At 38.7% G+C, this 22,900-nt stretch overlaps 1 protein-coding gene across 4 annotated transcripts in view; it reads left to right on the top strand.

Moving 5' to 3' along the window:
• The first annotated feature begins 237 nt into the window (after positions 1 to 237).
• The window catches only part of ATP9B (ATPase phospholipid transporting 9B (putative)), a 172,258-nt gene continuing 149,595 nt past the window's right edge, over positions 238 to 22,900 (top strand). For 3 of the 4 annotated variants that reach the window (XM_074870554.1, XM_074870545.1, XM_074870536.1), the window contains exons 1-2: positions 238 to 374; positions 15,842 to 16,015. In XM_074870554.1, coding sequence (XP_074726655.1) covers positions 280 to 374; positions 15,842 to 16,015 — 269 coding nt within the window. In that variant the 5' untranslated portion in view covers positions 238 to 279. Of the gene's footprint in view, positions 375 to 15,841; positions 16,016 to 22,900 lie in introns of those variants that run through there. The other variant, XM_074870565.1, reaches the window with a different exon arrangement.

The following is a 22,900-nucleotide window of genomic DNA, read 5'->3' as shown; positions in this document are numbered from 1 at the left end:
TGCCCTGCCCTGCCCTGCCCTGCCCGTCCCGCCACCGCGGCCGCCCGGCCGTGCGCTCCCGCCCCGCGCGCTCCCGCCGCACTCCCTACCCCGCGGGGCCCCGCCCCTTTGTTTATCCCGAGGCCACGCCTCGCCGGCGCTTCCTTCCTCCTGGCGTCAGCTGGCGGTGCCCGTGACGTCAGGGGTCCCGGCCGCGCCTGGCGGGCGGCGGGGGTGAGGCGGGGGGAGGGCTGGGAGGGGACGCGGACGGGCGCGAGGCGGAGGGGGGGCGCCCCCAAGATGGCGGACCAGATCCCGCTGCACCCGGTGCCGCGCAGCGCCCAGCGGAGAGCGGCCTATTACACCAGCGCCGCCACGGCGCAGAGGCACAACAGGTACGGGCAGGGGCGGCGCGGCGGCGGCGGCAGCTCCCCCCCCCCGCCTCCCCCCGCACCTCTGGCGGCGGGCGGCGCGGTGGGTGCCCCTCGCCCAGCCCCGTTGCCCTGTGGGGCGCCGGGGCTGCCTGCCCGGTGCCCGGGGAGGGCGGGAGGGGGTGGCGGCCCCCCTGTAGGCCGAGGAGGGGGATATCGGCAGCCTCTGGCTCTTCCAGGCCTCCGCGGTGCCGGCCGCCCCCCTCGGCCCCCGTCGGGGAGCGCGTCCCGCTCCTCCCTTCGCCCGGCGGCGGGGCACGGGGCCGGGCCGGGCCGTGGCGGCGCGGGTGGTGCCGCAGGGCCCCGCGAGAGGATGCGCCGGGCACCCTCGGCCCTGGCGCTCCCGGCGACGGCCCCGCGGGTGCGGCCTCCGCTCCCCCGGCCCCGGGGGGCTCCGCCTGCCACTCCGCGCGTCCCTGGCTGGGAGTTTACTTAGGAGCAGGATGCCCACGCTGGGCGGCTTACTCGGGCGTCGTTAGTAAATATGCTGGGAGGTAGTTATTGTGTATTAGCGCAGAGAACGTTCTTGAATGTAAGAATTACAACAACTCCAAATTTCTTAAAATGTCCTATATTGGGGGTTAAGAAATTTGAAGAAGCCAGTTTAAAGGTCCGCCATCAAATTAAGTTTTTAGGCAAAGACTGAATGTTTCTTTGCCTCCCATTATTCTGAATAAATTCTAGGTATACTGTTGTTGTAAGCAAGGAAAAACTTTGCTCCATAATTCCGGTATGTCCATTGGACAGCACCCTTACAGTGGAGGATATGGCTATAGTTAGTTGTTTGAGGGTTTTTTCTTCTCTCTTGGTTTTTGTAGAACGCTGGATGTGGACACAAGGACTGGAGGGAGCAGTTGTAGGATCTGAAGTACATGGGCCTTCTTAAAACAGAATAGTTGGTGCTGTTGTTCTAATTCAAATACAGTGACAAATGTTTCATCATGAGTAAAACGTATTTACTACTTTGTCCAAATGGAATAAATAACAGAAAAGGTAGTTTAAAACTGGGCAAAACCATTTAGGCTTAAACTATGTTGTTTTGATTCTTAAACTAGATAAAAATACTTTTTATGAATGTAGTAGTAGTTTTCCCCATCTTGCTAATACTTCAATGCCCAAAAATTTGTAGTGGGTTAGTGCTCTGTTTTGAGGTAGGGCAGTGTTATCATCATCCTTACTCCTCAGAGAAACGAAGCAGGGGAAGCTCTTGCCGGAATCTGTAAGGTTCTCAGTGGGTGTTGTGCTTTGGAAGAAAAAGGGAAATGGGAGCATTATGTAGGCAAAAACTTAGTCTGGACCATGAAAGATACCAGGTGATTCTACTGTAGGTTACCCAGGAGTGTTTTGGTGATTTTAAAAAAAATGCTATAGATATGATGGGCTGAGTTCATAGATCAGGTAGCTACGCAGGTTTGTTGAAGGTATGTTTGCAGGCAGTAATTACAGTTATTTATACAAACTGTCTAAACCTGACTTTGTAAGCAGATTTGGCCAGCTGTAAGATCTAGCAAGGAACAACTGATTCATTACTGATCTGCTTCATCCCCCCTATCTTGTTTGATCAACATCACCCTCCAAAGATTGTGGATTAAATTCCTTCTAGTTCAGATTATATCTTTCAGAGTTATAGTCTTACATAATCTGTGTGTTTCTCAAGTGCAGGTGATACGTATTTAATTTACTGATCCTCCACAAAAATGATTAGCTATGATTTTCATTACTGTTGTTCAGCTGCTTGTAGGTTTGTAAGACCTTTAAAAGTTGACAGACACATTTATTATGTGTCTTTATTTTGATCACTTGATTAAATAAGTTGTTCTTTTGAGCAGAAAACATGTACCAACCTCTTCACTCACTTTAATTCTTTATATTTTTCTTAAGGTGAGTTGAGTAGGTTGGTCATTCTCCTTCAAGAATAATACGCCCTGGATTTGTGAGCACAACTGTTACGTACTTTGGAAGGTGTCCTATGGACCTGTAACAAAAGCATGGGAAGGCTTCTGTAGATTCTACCACAGGTGTCTTGTGTAAAGTCAGAGAGGAAATATGCAGTGCAGACAGTCAAACTACAACTCGTAAGTTTTATGACTCTAAGCTTGTAATTGAACTACAGCTTCTAAGTCTGTATGAATGATTCATCCTGCTTTTCTAATCTTTATCTTCAGCACAGACTTTGAAGAAGCCTTGCATTCCGGTGGAAACTGCAGCAACGCTCCTGATGTTGCAGATACTAATAAGAGTGTTGAAGTGAAGTCACTGAGGTCTCTGATATGCAGAAAGTTATCACATGCATATATACATGCGGATTTTGCCTAAAAGGGTATAATTCATACTTTCAAAGATGTCTAGAAACAAACACTGATTAAAATGTAATAAGAGTTGGTATCTCAGGTTTAATCCAGCACTTTGGTTTCTGGGCCCTCGAGAGTCTTTGCCTTGCTGTGATTTATTTCTTCAGTGAAGAATTTATAGTCTTTTGAAAGTCTTATACACAGATCCTTACCTTCAGTGTGGTAGTGTTTTTAACTCAAATTGTTTGCCCTGCTACTGTGCAACATCAGTTAATGCAACTCGGCAGTTGCTAATCTTCAGTGGCCTCAAAGCTAATTTGTAGGATGACTTCTTTTGCTTGAGCTAAGCAGTCTGTAGGAGTCTGCTAGTGTTGCTGTAGTTTGCTTTGCAGTGAGGACAAAGACTTTCTCATTCAGTGTTCATCCTTAATGTTGTGCTTTTGGGATTATTTTGACAGACTGATAGCACATTTGAAAGCTGGAATATGTTTTTCCCACACACCTAAAGAAACTTTGATACATACCTGAGACTGTACACTTCTGTATAAAATTGTAGCCAGTTGAGAACCATGAAATGTCCTGGGATGTACTTCATATATAAACATGACAAGATTAATGTATTTTATATATTCATTTTGTATATGTTAAGGCCTGTTTAAAAAAAAAATAATTAAAAATATGTATTAAATGTTACCTGTGGATCAATGAGCACATGCATCCTGTTCTGCTTTTATTTCAGATGTTTAAGGGCAACTTACTACTTTTGCAGTAGAAATTCATATTTTATATCTTCTGCCATCTTCCTGTACCTCAGATAGACAGACAACTGTTTGTGTGCTACTGTTAGAAACTAGGGAAATCTATCTTGAAGTAGAAGGTTGTTCATCTTCAAATTATTAAAGAAACCTTGGTATTGTTTAATATATTCAACTTGAATAGTTGTAGAAAGCTTGGGGGAAAAGAGATGATTAATTCAGCACTTGTTTCAGCATTTTGCCCTTCATCACAAAGGATCAGTTATCTATAGGAAAAATAGCTGCTGCTTTTTACTTACCTTGTGAAGGGAGAGGAGGACCAGAGAACATCCAGGATCACCTTAAATGTGCCGTGAGACTTAACAGCTTGTTCTCATATGTTAGACTTGTGTTTGTCATAATCAGCCCCAGACTAATTAACTGCTAAACACGGGAAGTAAGTTAACTGTGCTGTCCTGGTGGTGTTATGTGAGGTTGATAGAAGGAAAACAAGCAGCCTGGTGGAATTTTGAAGCTGATAAGGAGTTAAACAGTAGTCAGCCCTGATTTATCCATAAGCAAAATACCTGGTTTGTTCGGGTGTCCTGCACTTGCCGCTGTCAGTGTATGCTTCTATTTGGCCTCATGGCTAAGGGGTGAGATGTTGGGACTCCCGAGCTGATACCAAAAAATCAGGTCTTACTAGCTGCATCCAGTATTACACAAATTCAGTTGCACTCCAGGTATTCAGAAAGATGATGTCATAAAAAACACTCACTCACTAGAAGGAATCCTCTTGCATGATTAGTCAGGGTATGGATCACAGTAGTTTACTTATGAATGACCACACTAGATACTTTAGGTGGTTGCAGTAGGGTAAGTTGTGGAACAGATAAACCACAGAGACAAGCAACAGTAGTTTGCTCAGTGATAGAGCAACTCTGTTTTAAGCCAATCAGCTATACTGTTATTTTTGAATTGTCATTCATTTATGTCATTAGTGAAAAAGAAAATTATACGAGAAGGAAAAAACCAGAATAGTAGGAGAATGTGTCCTTTGTCCAGGCAAATGCAGGGTACTTTTTACTTAAAAACTTGTGGATTGTAGCTTGTTTCATGTGAAGTACCTTTGAGAAAAAAGTATCCTTAAAAAAAAAAAAAAAAAAATCTATTCCAGGCAAAATGGAATGGAAGTCTGCAGAACTCAAAGTTCGCTGAGAATTCACATGCTTCCCTGATGCTCACAAATGTCAAACAAATTTTCATATGGCATAAAGTAAGATGGTTTAATGTAGTATAACTGTTCTAATGCTTTTCATTTAAATGGAAGCTGTTCCCAGCAATCTTGAAGTCTTTCTGGTTATGATTTCTCAAGGTGTTTGGCTAGGTTTCACAGTGAACCACGAAAAATAGACATACGAATGTCAACAGATAATGCTAGATGCATATACAGTAATTCTGTGATTTCTTTCATTTCTCGTGTTGTCTAAAGTGAGCTTTGTTAAAATACCTTGATACCTGGTGCCTACTTTCAGTTGTTTTAGAAGCACATGTTCTACTTCTGAAGTACGGTGTGATTTTCATAGTTCAGATGTTATTCTTCATATTCCAGTGGCAAATGTTATGCCAGGTTTTTGATATTTTAAGTGTAATAATTAAGAATAAAAACTTCCCCAAATAACTCAAAATGTTATTTGTTGAGACCATGTAACAATCAGAGCTCATAGGACCTAACATCTCTTGTAGATTGGTGTTTATAGAAAGCTCAATTTATTTTGCCCTAATTGTGGGCCTGGAAAGCCTTGCAGGATGTCCGTAACTGTTCAAAAACCCAAACATTGGTATGTATCAATAGAGTTGACCTGTTGTGTGGGGTTGTATGCAGTGATACTTTGTATTTCTTGCAGTTTTTCTAAAATGTTGCTAGTTACTATGAATCTCTTTTCCTGGGTACTTCTGAAGGTTGAGAACAAAAGTTCTTACCATATTTGGGCAGAGTTTTACAGGTTTCATTTTAATCTGTTCTTCTCCCCCCACACACCTGTTAATTGAATGGCTCTACATATTTCATCCTGAAAATAAGTTTGAAAATGGATGAATCTGAAGGATTGACAATATTGACATTAATTTGAATTTTAATGTAACTTCAGTGATAAAGCATTCTGAAGATGGAACTGAATTTACTTTTGAACATTTATGTTTTAAAACTGCTGTTACAAAGTCACAGTAACTTCTTCAAACATGTGTTGTTTGACCAGAAGCAATATATTGTTTAGTCCAGGAACATAAACTGTAGATGTTTGTCACTTTTTGTAGAAATACCATTTTTATTGCTATTTATCCTACTATTCAGAATATGGTCACAGAAACTCCTCAAAGTTAAGGAACTGTGGGAGTGAGCAGGAGTGGGTACTGCTTGTTAATTGTCTGCATGTATACTGACTCACTTAACAGTTGCTCATGGAGAAATCTCTTAACATAATCCTGATTTCTGTGATGCTTTGTTTAAATCGGACCCCCTGTCCTGTGGTTTGCCTTTTTTTTTATTTTCCTCTGTGACACACATACAGAACTGGCAACTAAGTGGATGCACCAGTACAGATTAGTCTAGCCCACTTCTCTGTAGGACAGAAATTTTATTTGCTGGCGGTAGCAACTCAGTGAGATCTATTGGTTACTGTGATACCAAAAATTATAGATGTTACAGGTTCAGCTGATACTTGCTAAAAGTGTCACAAACCCTGAACAACCAGAAGTGGTATTCCTGGTGTTTTATGTTATAGTTACTTATATGAAGATGTTGAAGTGTATTGGAAATGAGAACGCATTAAAATACACAGCTGTATGTTATGCTGATAGATTCAAATGTTCATTCAAATACACCTCTACCTTTCATTTTAGCATAAGGAGGAAAGGATCAAATGCAGTTCAAAGGAATCTCTGTAAGAATTGTCTGTACTGTTATGCCATTCTTACAAAGTAGATCAATCATATATGTCCTTTGCTTTTTTTACAGGAGAACTATTACCCCCCTGTTTTTTACTGACTACCTGAAATTCAAAGTGTTTGTCTCTTGCAAAGCAAAACTTCATTAAAAAAAAAAAAAAAAACCAAAACCAAAAAAACGATGTCACTGTCTTGCAGGACATACTGTCCTTTGTCATTAGCCTTTCCTGAATTGTGGTTTTGGACAGTGATTCAATTGTTTGGAACTATGTCACTGAGTAATTTTTAGGCTGAATCTGAGATACCATGTCTTGATTATTCGGTGATTCAGTTGTTGTTTGGAACTATGTCACTGAATAATTTTTAGGCTGAGTCTGAGATACCATCTCTTAATTCTGATTCTTCCAACAGGGTTCTTTGCGTGGCACCTTTGTACTTGGGATATTGTATTTGTGTAACAGTGCTTGGGTCTCTGTTTTTAAGACTCTTTCAAGTTCTGAAATAACACTGGTTTTTAGAAGAAAGTTAGCAATGAATTTTTTTTTAACGTTCTTCTCAGCATATGTTCTATGCCCGTTGTTCACATACTCACATTCCTGGATTGTGTGTTTCTTTGCTGGACTTCATTTATAGGTTAATACAGCCAGTTGGGACTGACACCAGGTTTAGGGTAGGTGTAGATTATGAGATTTTTGCCTGGGACAAAGGTCAAAGTAGTTTGATATACAACTTTTGAAAAATGGCCTTGCCATTATGTGTTCCAAGCTTTTATGCAGTGTGTTTTCATTGTTGTTATTGTTTCTGCGGCTTTTGCTTTTCTGAGCAATCTTTGATTTAATGATGCAGGTAACCATATTGCACATTAACTCTATGCACATAGAGCTGCTCACAGTAGTAACTGCAAAATATTTTTTACGTACACTGACATTTTCACTGGTGTCATACCTTAGTAGTAGTTTGTAATACTTTGTCTGCAGGCATAAATTTTGATGACGTAGGAACTTTAAGTGATTTTAGTAATTGCAGTTCTTTGACTTGATGTTGCTTAGAAATGGAAAAAGTTGTCCTTGTGTTTTTTTCTGCATTAGCAATACACTTTCACACCAAGGTAGGTTTATAGACAGTCATAATCTTTAGCATGATTATTCTTAGAGTAACTATCCTGATCTGAAGCATTTTAATCATTAGGCAAAAAAAAGTTTAAGAACTTCACATTGCTATTGCAGATGATGCTGTCTTTTTTGCAGTGAGCACATGTGACTGTGTGCAGCAGAATAGACTTTGTAAATGTATTTCTGAGGTGGTTCATGTTTAAGCTATTATTTTTGCCCTGTGTTTGTATGCCTTCCTGGTTTGTATCTGTAGTATCTAAATACAGTGATTTGTGTTGTTTGGGCAGGCATTTGGATTGCTAAGAACAGAGAGAAAACAATTGATTGGGCTACAATGTCAATAACAATACCCAGTGACAGTGATAAAATGGTCCCGTTGTTGTGATCAATGACATACCCTACTAATTAAAAATAGGGTTCTGGTGAATGTAGATGATGTTTCTCCAGGTCCTGCTGTGTATTTAGGTATTTCTGGTACCTATTTGTTAAATACAGAGGCTCACTCATCTTGTCATGGGTTGAAAAAGATCTTGTATTAGGATATGTGTAGTGCTTTGTAAGGTAAGCAAAGGGGGAAAAGGAAAGGTGCCTTTTTTCATGAAGGCTTCATTATGCAGATCTTCTGCATTTGCTTCATCTGTTGTATACAGCTGGTAAGAAAGTGAGCTAGGAGAGAGAGCAGGCAAATAGCATTCAGAATATTTGCTTTGTGTAAGTGTCTGGAGGAACCTGCAGTTTTAGTATCTGTGATTTAAGCAATTTTTGATAAGCTACTGATGAAAGGGAGCTGCCTTGGTAATAACTGTGTAGTCTACTTTTAGACCTTTATCTCAACAGATGCAAGGGTTTTTCCCTTAGTTCTACATGGCAGAAGATGCCAGCTTTTTTTTTTTAATTGTAGTAGTTGATCAAAAATGCTGCCTTGTGTTTTTCCAAAATATCTGCATCATTTGTAAAAGGCTGGGGACAACTTGATTTATTTGGTTTTGTTGCAGTAAATATTATTCGTCTCAGTGGCACACATGCAGTAATAAACTTGCATACATACTATAGAAATACTTTTTCCTTCTATTTTGTTGTCCAGTGGATAAACATGCACTATAATGGGAGTGTTGTACTATTGTAGTAGTTTTTTAAAGATCCTATTATGCAAGGACACAAAAGCAAAGTTAACTGTTGAAACTGGATATAAATGTTCAGCTCTACAAATCTTCAGCTTCATTAAAAGCTGTCCAAATGTTTGTTGGGGTTTTTTTTTGTTATAGCTGTTGGAATACTGTGGTTAGTGTCATCTTCCATGTAGAGATCTCTGACACGCCTGTACCTGATAATACATATAAATTTGTAATAGGATTATTTTGTATGTGTATGTGTTTTTTTTAGGCCCGAACTTGGATTCAGAGACTTTCCAAGTAATATGGATTAGGGGTGCACTTGCATTAGAGGCACAACTAAAGCTGAATAGGATCAAATAGTGGCAAGCTCTAATCAATTCTAAAAACTTCTGAAATAGCTTTTCTGTGTTTTGGAGGAAAAGGTTAAAGGAAGTTCTTTGCATTTCATGCACTTACTTGTAGAATATTTTTTCCAATTCTGTGTAAACTGGGAACAACATTGCTCGGCGGTTTAACTGAATTTACTGCTGTGTAAAGCATAATGTTTGAAATTAGAGGGAAAAAATAATTTCCAATCTTTAGAAATGCAGAAGAATATTTGAAAAAAATACATATTTGTGATTTGATTTTTCTCAGGTAGCTTCTAGCAAAGCAATCTGTTTTATGGAGATGCTGGATATTGAGTAAGAGGAGCAGATATGTGAAAATACATTGTATATTTATAAGCATGGTTTATGGACGAATGTACATTTCTTAACAAAATTTTTCCTGCTGCTGAGCAGAGATTCCTGGGATCTTTTTCTTTGTCACAGGACAGGATCTTAACAGTTACGTCAGTGATATAGCTAGCCTACAGCAGTTGCTGCTTTGGTGGTTTGTCCTTTAAGAAACAATTGCTCTTTATATAAACATGCCCGTCCCTTTCTTCATTATTTCTTCTACTGCATCTGTACAATTTGGCAGTCTTCTCCTTTATCCTCAGACTGGGAAGGTATCTGCCTAGGTTAGCCCTTGGAGGAATTACTGGAGGTAGAGCTGGATATGGCTGAGATAGACTGTGCTGCTTACTCCTTCAGTCTTTCTTCTGCCTATGACCAGAAGCAGAGGGAGTCCTGTGGCTGGCAGCAGCCATTGAGCCAAATCACCAGTGCTTGTTGGGATGGGACGTGGTCATAGTGGTGAGTGGTGGCATCTCAGCTGCCAGTAACTGATCTTTCTCAGCTTTTCTACTCAGATGCTCATCTGGAACTTTTTCCACTGCTGCCTCTCTTCCGTGCTACTCTGCATCCGACAGCCATCTCCTGTGTCCAGTTCCTGTGTAGACTTGTGTCCACACATTCCTTTTCCCTCCCTTGCTAAGTTTGCGAAATAATGCTTTAAGACATCAGCTTTGTTTTTCCTTCTTGTAAATTATGTTATGTAGCACAAGTGATAGGCAACAAGGAAATAGTATTTATGCAGTATCTGACACAGTGCTCCTATCCTACCTGGGTCTAAGCAGACAAATAGAAAAATCCATTGTAGATACTGCTTCTGCATTTGTCAAGTGAGTAAAACCAGAAAAACACGGTCATGATTGCCCTGCCCCTTGCACCGTCCTGTTGCACCCTTGAACATTGCTCTTTTAGAACAATGGAAAGCTAGCAGAAAATACAGAAATAATTATGGATTTAAATAGGTAGCCATATTAGTTTTAAATGAATTAAAATGAATTTCATTACCAGTTATGGTGCCCGTGGATCTGTGGCAGCTGCATCTACTTTGGCAAACAGCCATTGAAGTGGAATGATGTAGGTACAGGTGACTTGAGGCTTCATTTTCACAGCAGATGTTTATATCAAAATTTCATTTAAAAGTATTTATTGTACATGGTTCCCTACCACTTAAATCTGTTAAATGATATTCCTAATAGTAATCAGATTTTGTTGAAAGTTGTTTAATATTAATGTTCCTTTTTCCTTAGGAAACCATATTTTTGTTGAGGTAGTTGTTTTCATACCTGATTTAGTAGGACTCATGCTGAGAGTTTTGATGTCTTCACTTTGGCTTCTTTATTCATGTTGCTTTCAGTGCTTTCCTATTTTAATACAAGTTTCTAGGATCATACTTAATTGATTTGTCACTCAAGGAAAATCAGCACTTCAAGCAATTAAGTGCAGAAAAATACTAGGTAACAAAGACATAAAGATTTTTGTCCTCATTCTAGTTATGAAAAATCCATTATTCATTATCTTATTGTTTTTAAATACTGAAGTACAATTTTCCAACACAATAGCAAAATTGCTTTTGAAACAGAATAAATTGCTTGCCAGTTCAGAGACTGTATTTTGAAGTCAGGATTACTAAACATGATGGTGCTTATGCTCATTATCTTCACTACTTGGTGAAGCTTCATATTTAAAAGTGCAAACCTAGATATGGATTATGAAAAAATATTTGTTTATAATATAATGGCAAAAAAAACTTAAAAGAAATTATGATTAAAACATCAATATACTCTGCAAATATTACCACACTTACAAGAGTAGATTTAAATACTATGCATGTCTGTTTCTCAGCCAAGTCTCCCTTCCATAATTCTCTTGCATTAGCATGTTCCTTCAAGAGAGACTTTAACCATATTTGCTGTGTTACCTTTGTATATAAAGGGTATGACTCAGAGGATATTATTTCTAAATCAGACACTTGTTAACTTTGTACAGAAGTAAAAGGGATCTGTTACTTTGCAATATCTTGCTGTATACTCCAGTACAGATAGCAGATTATGATTTCACTGGATGGTGTTACAAATACACTATTAATTTTTTGGATGTCTAAAAGCAAAACAATGCAATGGAAAGCTCTATATTAAAACTATGATAAAGTAATCTGCAAATTTATCCAGGAGAGATTATAAAAGCATTGAATGTGAATCTGTTTAAACACAGGTCTATCTTACTGGAAGTCTTAGTGTAAAGTAATGTCTTAAGTTTTTTGTAAGCAGTGGTTTTATTGTCCAGTGTTAAAATTAGTCTAATCTGAGAGTAATCCAAGTAATCCATATAATGTAGTATAGTGTACATGTTATACTGTAATAACTGCTCTGTTTTGTGAACAGTATTTTTTGTATAGTGTTTTTTCTTAATGACCGTTGACAGTAACAGGAATGAAAAACATTGCCAGATTGCCAGACTAAACATCAGATGCAGATTTTTGCAAGCAACATTGTGAAGACCAAGTTTTCATTGTTTGTTTTAAACTTTCTTTTTTTTTTTTTTTTTTAAAAGCGAGTACTGGTGGTAATAATTTTGAAGGCATTTTCCATGTCATGTGTCCACAAAACTAACTTTCTAGAAACTCTAACTTTTAACAAATTTACACAGTTTTTCAGTTTGAAACTTCTGTTGTGTGTTCTGCAGTGTGGTTGTGCTTTTGTCATTTGAAACAGATGAAGATTTTTCTTCACAAGGTCTACATGCTTAAGGCTTCAATACTCAGTTGACTTGCAGCCAAGGGGATGGGGATGTGTGTGTTTATTATTATTCCTAGTTATGCATTATTTTCTAATCTGGTCTGAACACATTAACATCCCTTAATGATGTCCCATACCAAGTGATTCAAAGGAGGTGCAGAAATCAGGGCATTACCTGCCAACCAAAAGAAGTATCTAGGTAATGACTGGTTAACCAATAGTGGGTTTGAGTTTTTTTTTTTTCTCCTCCTTCCTTATTAGATCTTCTTTCTTAACTGTGTTGATACAAATTTATTACATAGCTAGTGTAATGTATGTGGTGTACCTTTTCATCTAATGCTACAATACAATCCCTTCCTCCCCCTCTCCCTTTCCTGGCATCCAAAAAGATTAATAACTGCTTTAATATATTCCTGTATACAACAGGGCATAACACAGAAAATCCAGAAGAGGAAATGGTTTCAGATGTTTGTATTAAATATACAGTAATTGAAGAAAATGCAAATCCCCAGTGATGGTGCTTTTTCACACTTAGTCCTATTTGTAATGTTACTTTCTTTTTTAAATACTGAGTTTGTCTATGGAGATTTTGGACTGAATACTGCTCAGGGTGCTGTTCTGTGTCAGCAGAACTCCCCCCTGGTCAAGCCAGAGCCACCTAGAGCTGGCTGTCCAGGATTATGTCCAGATGGCTTTTAAACATCTCCATGAATAGAGATGCCACAACCTCCCTGGACAACCCTTTCCAGTGCTCAGTCATCCTCGTGGTTATAAACGTGTTTCCTGATGTTCAGATGGCACCTCCTGTGTTTGAGTCTGTGCCCGTTGCCTCTGGTCCTGTCACTGGGCACCACTGAAGAGAGCCTGGCACAGTCTTCTTTGCAACCTCCCTTCAGGTATTTATAGATGTTAATAAGATCCTGCCCATGCCTTGTCTTCTCCAGGCTGAAGAGTCCTACCCTTCTCAGCCTTTCCTCATAGGGAGAGATGCTTCAGTCCCTTAATCATCTTCATGGCCCTTCATTGGACTCTCTCCAGTTTGTCCATGTCTCTTACACTGAGGAGCCCAGAACTGGACGCAGGAGTCTAGTCTGTGGCCTCACCAGTGCTGAGCAGAGGGGAAGGAGCACCTCCCTTGACCTGCTGGCAATATGTTGCCTAACACAGCCCAGGATAGCTTTCTTTGTAGCTAGGACACATCCCTGGCTTATGTTTAACCTGATGTCCACCAGGACCCCCAGGTCCTTTTCTGCCAAACTGCTTTCTAGCTGGGTGGCCCTGAGCATATACTGGTGTGTGGGGTTGTTCCTCTGAAGGTTCCTCCTCCAGTTTTGTGTCATCTGGAAACTTGCTCTGCCCCACCCTCCAGATCACTAATGAGTATGTTAAACAGGACTGGACCCAGTATGGACCCCTGGGGTACACTGCTAGTTGCTGGCCTTCAACTGGACTTTGTGCCACTGATGACCACCCTCTGGGCCTGGCCATTCATCCAGTTTTCTGTCCATCTCACTTTCTGCTCATCTAACTCCTGCATCAACAGCTTGTATATGAGGATTTTATTGGACATGGTATCAAAGACCTTACTGAAGCCCAAGTAGACACTATCCACTGCTCTCCCCTCATCTACCAAGCCAGTTACTTCATTGTAGAAGTTTATCAAATTGGTAAAGCATGACTTCCCCTTGGTGAAGCCATGCTGACTAGTACTGATGATTTTCTTGTCCTTCATGTGCCTAGAAATGGTTTCCAGGATGAGCTGCTCCATTACCTTCCCAGGGATCATGAGACTGACAGGCTTGTTGTAGTTCCCTGGGTCCTCATTCTTGCCCTTCTTGAAGATAGGAGTGACATTTGCTTTCCTCCACTCTTCAGTCATTTCTCCCAGTTGTCATGATTGATCAAAGATTATTGAAAGTGGCCTGCAGTGGCTCCCTCACCACTCATGGGTGCATCCCCTCAGGGCCCATAGGCTTATATATACCCAGTTTGCCTAAGTGTTCCCTGAGCTCATCCTCATCTTATTTGCTCCAGTCTTTCACCCTGCTCTCTGAGACCTGGGGCTCCTGAAAGCCAGTCTTGCTAGTAAAAATTGGGGCAAAGGCAACATTCAGTACCTCAACCTTTTCTACGTCCTGTGTAACCAGGTGCCCTGTTTCATGCAGCAATAAGACCATATTTTCACTAGTCTTCCTTTTGTCACTTAAAGACTTCTTGTCTTTGACATCACTGGCCAGATTCAGTTTCATTTGGGCTGTAGCTTTCCTGGCTTTGTCCCTGGATGCTTGGACAATGTTTTTGTATTCTTCCCAGGTTACCTGTCCTTCTACACTTGTTGTGTCTGAGTTTGGACAGGATCTTCTTGTTCCTCTGCACAGGCCTCCTGGCATTTTTGCCCAGCTTCCTCTTCACTGGAATGGAAATCTCTTGAGCTTGGAGGAGCTGATCCTTGAATACTAACCAGGTTTTTTGGGCCCCTCTTCCCTCCAAGGCCTTATTCCATAGGACTCTTCTAAGCAGTTCTTGAAAAGGCCAAACCTGTTCTCCTGAAGTTCAGGGCTGTGAGCTTGCTTTTTACCCTCCTCCCTGGAGGAGGATCCCTCAGGATCCTGAACTCCACCACCTCATGGTCACTGCAGCCAAGGCTGTGTTTGACCCTCACATCCCCAGGGAGCCCCTCCATGCTTGGTGAGTATGTGGTCCAGCAGAGCATCTCTCCTCACTGGCTCCTCTAATTACTTGGAGGAGGAGGAAGTTGTTGTCAAAGCACTGCAGGACCCTCCAGGATTGCTTATGTCCTTTTGTGTTGTCCTTTCAACACGTATCAGGGTGGTGGAAGGTCCCCCACGAAGTCCAGGGCCTTTGAACGTGAGGCTGCTCCTGTCTGCGAAGGACCTCATCTCCTTGTTCTTCCTGTTCTGTCCTGTTTAATTATTTTAAAAATTTTCTTCTAATTAATATCCTTACTAGTTCTTTTAATAGTCTGTGAAAGGAAATCTGAGTAATAGCACAGTTCTTTTCAATCTTCCAAATGGTACAAAAATATTAACTGAATAAGTTACTCAATTTACATGGACTTGGGAATTTTCTTATCGATTATTCAAGTGTTTTGTTTTGGCATAAAAAGCATTCCAGAAATGTAAAACTGCAGTGGAGAATAGTTTCTGCAGAGGAAAGGACCATTGTTAGCTTAGTGGTGTTTCCATAGGTCCCACAGACAAATCTGTTTTGATTCACTGAATGCTTTTGTGTAGAATTATAATAAGTAACTATAATGTTTTGGTAATTATAGATACTGATGAGTTGTGTAGAAAGTGTGACTCAACTAGAGGCTTGTGCACACAGGAATAGACATGAGGAAAGCAAGTTGAAGAAGCTCAGTGGGAATCTGAAGTCTGGACTTCCATGAAAACTCAGTCATTTGCATCTGTTATGAACTTTGCCAAGTAAATTCTGTTTAACAATCTTACAAAGAATCCATTGAAAATATGAAGTTGCAGTTCTGTGTGTACAAATTATATAAGAAACAAGAATTTCCTTAGAATGATTTAAGCTATGATTGACAATGATTTATTGCAAGGCCTTTTTGCTGTATTACACATTTTTAACTCAAATCAGAATTTCTTACTGATGTGTTAGCACAAATACATGAGATGTTTAGATGAAAATATCTCTCTATAAAATTCTGTATGGTAAAAATTAATTTGTTACTTTAGGAGATTTCCAGTAATAAAAACCGATCTATTGGCTATTTATGTAGTGTTTTTATTTCATCTTGCCAGGTACCAAGTGGAAGATGAGTCCTCTCATTTGGATGAAATGCCACTAATGATGTCAGAAGAAGGCTTTGAAAATGATGAAAGTGATTACCATACTCTACCAAGAGCCAGAATTTCTCAGAGAAGAAGAGGTTTAGAATGGTTTATCTGTGGTGGCTGGAAGTTCCTTTGCACTAGGTTTGTTGCATACCAGTACTTTTTATTAAACTATTAAATTAAGTAAATAGTAACTGTGCATTGTGTGATATGTGCAGAGTCCAGAAACACAGTTATTTGCTTGTCATGCACCTTTTGATTGCTTTGCCTGCATTTTCCCTACTAGGACATTACCAGCTGTTGACAAAAAGAGTTCTGAAGAGCTGCTACTGTGTACTTCTCCTGTCTGCTGACTTGCAAGAAAGAGGGGCTTTTAAGAGAGATCATGTACTAAACTTGTTCTAGTCCGAAGTCTGTAATATGCCATACAAACCTAGTCCTCGCTTCTACTCAAAACCACATCAGGGTAGAGGGATTAAAACTTTATTTTGCTTCCGAGGGCATTGGTGTGTTAAGTTGACAATATATAAATTTTATTGATGTTCCTGAAAAGAAAAAAAAACAAATTCATTAATGATTAGTTAACACTTCCAACTTTAAAGGTTAAAGAATCATGGAACTGCTGGCCCTGGAGTGAATTACAGCTGGAATTAGTTCTTGTGATTTGGTTCTTATTTAGAAACTTTTTGTGCTAAACTCTGCTGTATGCAGTTGTCTTGGAATAGTAACTTTCTAATAAATTGCTAGCAAATTTCTAAATACAGAAATTGCTATTAGGATGATTAAGAATCATGGGGGTTTTTTGTCTTGAATGATAAAAATCTGAGAATCACTCAAGTGAAGTGAGTGGAACGTTTTCAGTGAACTTAAATGATGAACGCTTTTTTTGTCGGATGATTTTAGAATTGATTTAGATAGAAGTCTTCACAGATGGCTTTCATGGCACTTAATAAATTCCAAGAGGCCTGATACAGCTTTGCTTAGGTAAAACAACAGTATTAGCGCACTTCTAGTTTTGAAATAATTTTGTTGTACAGCTTTACAATTTGCAGAAAAATATAATCTGTGTTGACTTCTTTTTTCTGTAATCATTTAAACTCATGGATTATTAATTTTATTATGGGAATAAGTGTTTGGAAAGTAGCAGGAAGGAAGTAGGTAGTAAAGTTTACAGAAGCAGTGTTTGTATATGTAAATGATTTTTGGAAGCAGTGTTTCTGTTGCAGAGCTACCATTGTAGTTTTTAAAAAACATTTTTAAGTATTTAAAGAGGCTGTTAGTCATTTGGACATATCTTAAAATTGAGGTACCTTTCAAACAATATACTTTAGGTGAGTTCAGCTCTTCAAGTATTAGTAAGTATCAGTTACTGTGATTACATTCATGCAAGTTTCATGAAAAGAGTTAGACCAATAAAGACTGCAACCTATAGATGCCCTGACAGAGAATTTACAGTCTTTGGATAGAGACAGACAATTGCAAGATGAGGTTATGTTGGAACTAATTAACAACTGTAAGAGAATGTCACAAGCAAGTGCCATTAATGGTGAAGATCGCAAAATTGCTTTTTAAAATTGATAGGTACATCTCAGCTTTAAGTGGAGCTCAAGCCTAGAAACTTTCAAACTTCTTAGAATTTATTAATTAAAATACTTGAGCCATATTTGTGATGGATTTTTGAAAATGAAAAGAGCATGGAAATTGCATTATGGATTCATTATTTTGCTACATCTTATATGTATTTTATTGCTAATATAGGCATGTAAAAGAAAAGCCCTCACAAGGAGGCCTTAGAGGAGTATGACTTCTGCTCTGCTGATTTTCTCACCTGATTTTGGATACCATAAAGAGTCCATTCAGTCTTGGAGTCCATACAGTCTTGTATTTATACCTAGAGGCACTTTAATGACATTAGTGTTTTCTATAACAGAACATCATAGCAGATAATTTTCATTTTTTATGGAAAAAAATAAAATCTCCACCAAAAAAAAAAAAGACAACCACCATATCCTAGCAGAAGCTTAGAATTTTGGTAGAATATTAGCAGGCTAATTAGATGAGATGGTGAAAATTAGCTGGAAGGAAGGTGAATCCCATGGTATCTTATCTGCTCGTCCAGTCAGGCTGGATGAAAACCTCAGCTTGGGTGAGCACTTTTGAGCGTATGTAAATACCCACTGTGGTGATAGGGAGGTTTCTGCTGGGCTGAGAGCACCATTGAGGCTTTGTTATTGATAAGTCAGGGACATGCAGTCAGTGTTAAATGATTCTTTTTCATGGTTTCTCATTATAATAAAACTTTATGAAATTTTGCTGGGGCCCACAGAATGCTAGAGTTTTTGAAATGCCTATCTGCAGTTCATAAAGTTGCCTAGGATCATGCAAAAGAATATACAAGAAACCTGGAGGCTACTGTATTGTCATACAGGCAGTTATTACTTAAACTGCCTGTAGTAAAATGAGTTACACTTTTATGTGGTATAAAGTATCAGTTCGCGACAGAATTGGGTGTTGATGCCTTCACACTTGAAATGGAGAGGAACATGTGAGAGAACAGTTTTCATATGTGTTGATGATGGATTATACATGTTACACAAAGAACTGAAACTTATTTCCAGAAGGCAAACTGCATTCTTTTAAATGTAGTGTGAGATTAAATACAGCATGGCAGTCTGAAACCTGTTCAGTTGAACAGAATGTAAAACTTCACCCTGTTTTTATGGAAATTAATATCTCATACCTGAGATTGGATGAGGTTGAAATCTCAATTTCACATCCAGAATTTCCTTTTGTGCTTTAAACTAAATTGTAATATTTTCAAAGCTGTGACAGAAAGATGAACACAATAAAAGACTAGGCATCTGTCTGGACCCAAGCTCAGGGGGCCCCTGATTTCTTGTGGGTTCTCAGTGAAAGTCTTGTGTTTGTGTTCAAAATCACTTCACTTGTTGCAAACAAACAAAACCCCCCATACCCACTAGGGTTTTTTTTGTCTGTCTTGCATTGTTAGGATTAATCTCATTTTTGTGAGAGGAAGTTTTCCATCTTTTACTTTGCATCTTTAGAATTTTACATTCTATAGATTTTTGCTGCCACATCACAAACTGTTACTGTTTAGTTGAAAAAGTTTCACCCTTTTGTCAGGAGCAAATATGGAAGATTTGATAAAGTACATTAGAATTGAATTTGTAAAAATCCTTTATTCAGATTTTAACTGTTCAGACAATTGACTTCTTGATCAAAACTGAATGGCATGAACTTTATTTGCAAATCTGCAGGTCTTTAAACAGTTTTTACATTTGCAAGGAAAAAATCATAATTAAATCAAATGTTGTTTTTGATTTTGAACAAGCTGAAAACTTAATTCAACCAATATAACTTTTAACTTCAAAACCTGCTTATTTGTTGCTTTCATAGCACAGTTAAAAGAAAACTTTGTGATATAGCAGCTGTTTTGTCGCTGTAATCATTTCCCCTTTAACTTACAAATTCTCTTCAAGCTTGTGAAATTATAATGCACATAGATCAATACTCTGGAGTTCTTTGGGCTGGATTGATTTCTTTCTCATGAGATTTACATTCCACTTGTTATCAAAAAACACTTTGTCCCTATGAAAATGGTGCCATTGAATGGCATTTCCATATGAAGTGAAGGGGATATCAAATGCTCGGATTAATTTGGGCTCTGAGATGGCCTGTACGCTTTCAATTAATCTGCAACGCATTTGTTATGCAGAAGCATGGGAAAATGCTGATCTTTTAAGAATGACATGACCACTGTGTTGCTTTTGGCCTGATTACTGAAGCTACCTGTTGAGTACAATAATTACAGTATGTTTTCTTTGCAGAACTAGTTTCTGCTACTTAAAACCTAATAAGGAAAAGCTGACCCTTGCAGACAATATAGAGCTTTTATATTATCTTTCCATTCTGATGAAAATGCTGTTTTGTGAAAGATACTGGCAGTTAAGCTTGTAGGATAAAAGTAATGAAAAGAAAAAATAAAAAAAGCCTTTATTATTAAAGCTGCAGAGTCAGTTCAGACTTTTACTTTAGCTTTTGACTTGGAGAGATATGCTCTATTTATGAGAAAGTTAAGGGTTCTTATTTAACAATTACTCCAAGGTGTTTTTTTTAATATGGCATCAGTAACTAATATGAAGACTCTGGTTCTTGCTCCTTAAAAAAACAAAAACAAAAAACAACCAAAAAACAACCTTAGGAAGCAGGTTGGTAAAAGCCATTTAATAGATATACTTTAAAGTTCTTTTATCAATTTGCTTGTGTCACATACACAGTCTGTTATATTGATATAGGCAACATGGTTTATAGCTACCTTAAGAAAAAGCTTTCTGTGCATGTGTTGAATTTTCTAGGCAAGGGCATTTGAAATAAATGCTTAAATCAGTAACAAAGAATGTGTTTTTTAATTGTTGAATCCATAGCAGGAGGTGTGGTTTTACATTAAAGATTTCAGGAAAATCTGAAGTGTGTCTTGATCATGCTACATCTTACGCTATGTTTTTTAGGATATTTGAAGCTTGGAGAATGCTTTATTTCCTGATCTTTGTGTCACACAAATTTAGTGGGTACAAAAAGCCCATGAAAGTGTCCATACCCTTGTGCAAAAATAGTTTCTGTACTGGGGAATGTTAATTTGAGAACAGGTTAAGTATGTGTTGGGTGTTGATAATCTGAGTTTCAAAAATATCAGGTATACTTCATTGTTTTTAAAAATCTGAAATAATGTAAATTGACTAGGATTTTTAAAGTTAGCAATTTCCTGTGAAATAAGTGATTACTGCTGGGACTGTAAATGGCTGAATCTAACTGATTTTTATTTTTAAGATAGTAAAACTCATCTGAACCATTACATTACTGATTTGGACATAACCTCTAATATTTCCATCATTTGAGATTTTCTTGCGTCTGAGAACTTGAGTGTTGTTAGGTCTCAGTCAGATTCCTTTTATCAAAGGTATCACAGTTGTTTCCCAGTCAGACATCATTCTTGTATCTGTACTTTTTGGCATTTGCTAAACTAATGGTCATTGTGGCATCTCTTTCAGCTTGTCTGTTGATCTGTAATGGAAAAAGTAGTTTCAAGAAGGGGAAACTCCATGGCAAGGCAGGCAGTATAATTCAGTTACTTTAGTTAAATGTTTAATTTTAGCAGTAGAAAAGTCCTCAGTGTCTGAGGAAATTACTCTACAAAAGAGACTGTGCCTAGTCAAATGTTCAGTCTGTTTACAGTTTAAATTCAAAAACTGATTTAAGCAATGCAAGATTTCAAAGGCTGTCTGGAAATTTCTGACTGCGGGCTTGTAGACAGAAGCTGTCATGCTTGTTTGCTTTCCCTGGAAAAAATTATTTTCCTCAGAACTTTTTTTGCTACCGATCTGTCTTGACACTTCTTACTATACAGCTAAGCTGGCTCTTCCATTTGTATTGTCCTCTCCACTCCCATGCTCTGGAAATGAATACATTTAAAGCTTTTAACTCCATAAGCAGTTTTATCAAGTGTAAATCCAAGCTGGCTCTGAGTGGGATCATTCCACCTTCTCCTGCAAGCACATAGCTTGCATTGTTTCAACTATTTTTACAGTTCTATAGATTTTTTTAAAGATTGGGGTGGTGGATCTAATAGAATATAGTCCCCCTTTTTATTCTGTGTTAGGTTACATCTGGATTGGTTTGCAGGTCCAGTTTACCCATGCAGTTGCATGAGTAGTTGTGTCAGCACAAGGGAAGGGTCAAGAATCCACACCTTTGTTATGGGAGGAGGGTGGTACTAGCCATTTCGTCAGCAGCAGGATAGATTCACAGCCGCTAAGCTGACTGTGGAACCATGACGTAGAAAGACTGCTGTTCATTTTGCTTTAAAGACAAATTTAAGTAAAGATCAAAGTAACTTGATTTTTCTGACTTGTATGTTACTAAATAACAGGGCTGAATTTTGAATGTTGAACTAACACTATTACAGTTTTTACAATAGGATAATTCTTTGTCACTATTTAAAAGTGATGGGAAAAAGTTGCTGAATTAGCTTATATTTGTAACAAAAATAAACATAGCATCAAACCAAATTGATGTCCATCCCATAGTGACAGCTTCCGGGAGGAAGTCTTCAGAATCCAGCATTTAAAATGGAAGTGTTTTAAATGTCAGCTTGTATTGGTGTAGTGGCATTTCCATAACAAAGTGAATGTTCCTTTGAATGATTTTACTATTGCATAACTTCTAGTTTTCTTTAAAAGGAGCCTGCAACTTTTTCAATTCCATTTTTTCTTCAGCAAAATTAGTTTGTAATAGGCCTGCAATAATGCAGGCTATAGTCATGAACATTTTAGTGGGACTGTGGCAATGTAAGCTAATTATCAACCTTCCTTCCCTCTGTATTTGTGTGTACCGTGATTCTGTAATTGTGGAAAATCAGAATAGGAAAGGACCTTAAGAGGTCATTCAGTCGATTTCTTGCCTGCACAGGATGAATTACACCTATCACTTACGTCTGATCTAACCAGATCTTAGAGACCTGCAGTGGTAGCAATTCCAGCTTCCTTAAGTGTTTCTTTCCACCCTAGTTGTTAGAAGCATTTACTCAATCCTGCCCCTGCCTCCTGCTCCACTTATTTGCCACAGTTGATGTCTATGGTGGACCTAGAGAATAATTGCCCCTTTCCTCTTTGCAACTGTTTCTTACATACTTGAAACTGTATTAAGTCCATATTCAGCCTTCTCTGAACAACTTCGTTTCTTTTGATGCATCTAGTAGACAAGCTTGCCCTGCTTTCTAGACTTGTAATTGTTTTGTTGCTCTTCTGCATGGTCTTTGTTTTCTCAATAGGCCTGTTTGTTGAAATTTGGTATTCGAAATGGTGTTGTAAGCCAACTAAGATCTTGCTAGCGCTGGACTGAGAAAAATGAATACATTCGCAACTTGCTAGCAGTATGCCTGTCCATGCTGACCAGATATATGCTTTTTTTTTTTTGCACATGTATATCGTTCTCATGCAGTAACTGAGT

Source organism: Strix uralensis, chromosome 1, assembly GCF_047716275.1.
Source record: "Strix uralensis isolate ZFMK-TIS-50842 chromosome 1, bStrUra1, whole genome shotgun sequence".
NCBI lineage: Eukaryota > Metazoa > Chordata > Aves > Strigiformes > Strigidae > Strix > Strix uralensis.
The sequence above is the reverse complement of the archived record's forward strand: the minus strand, read 5'-3'. Positions and strand labels throughout refer to the sequence as shown.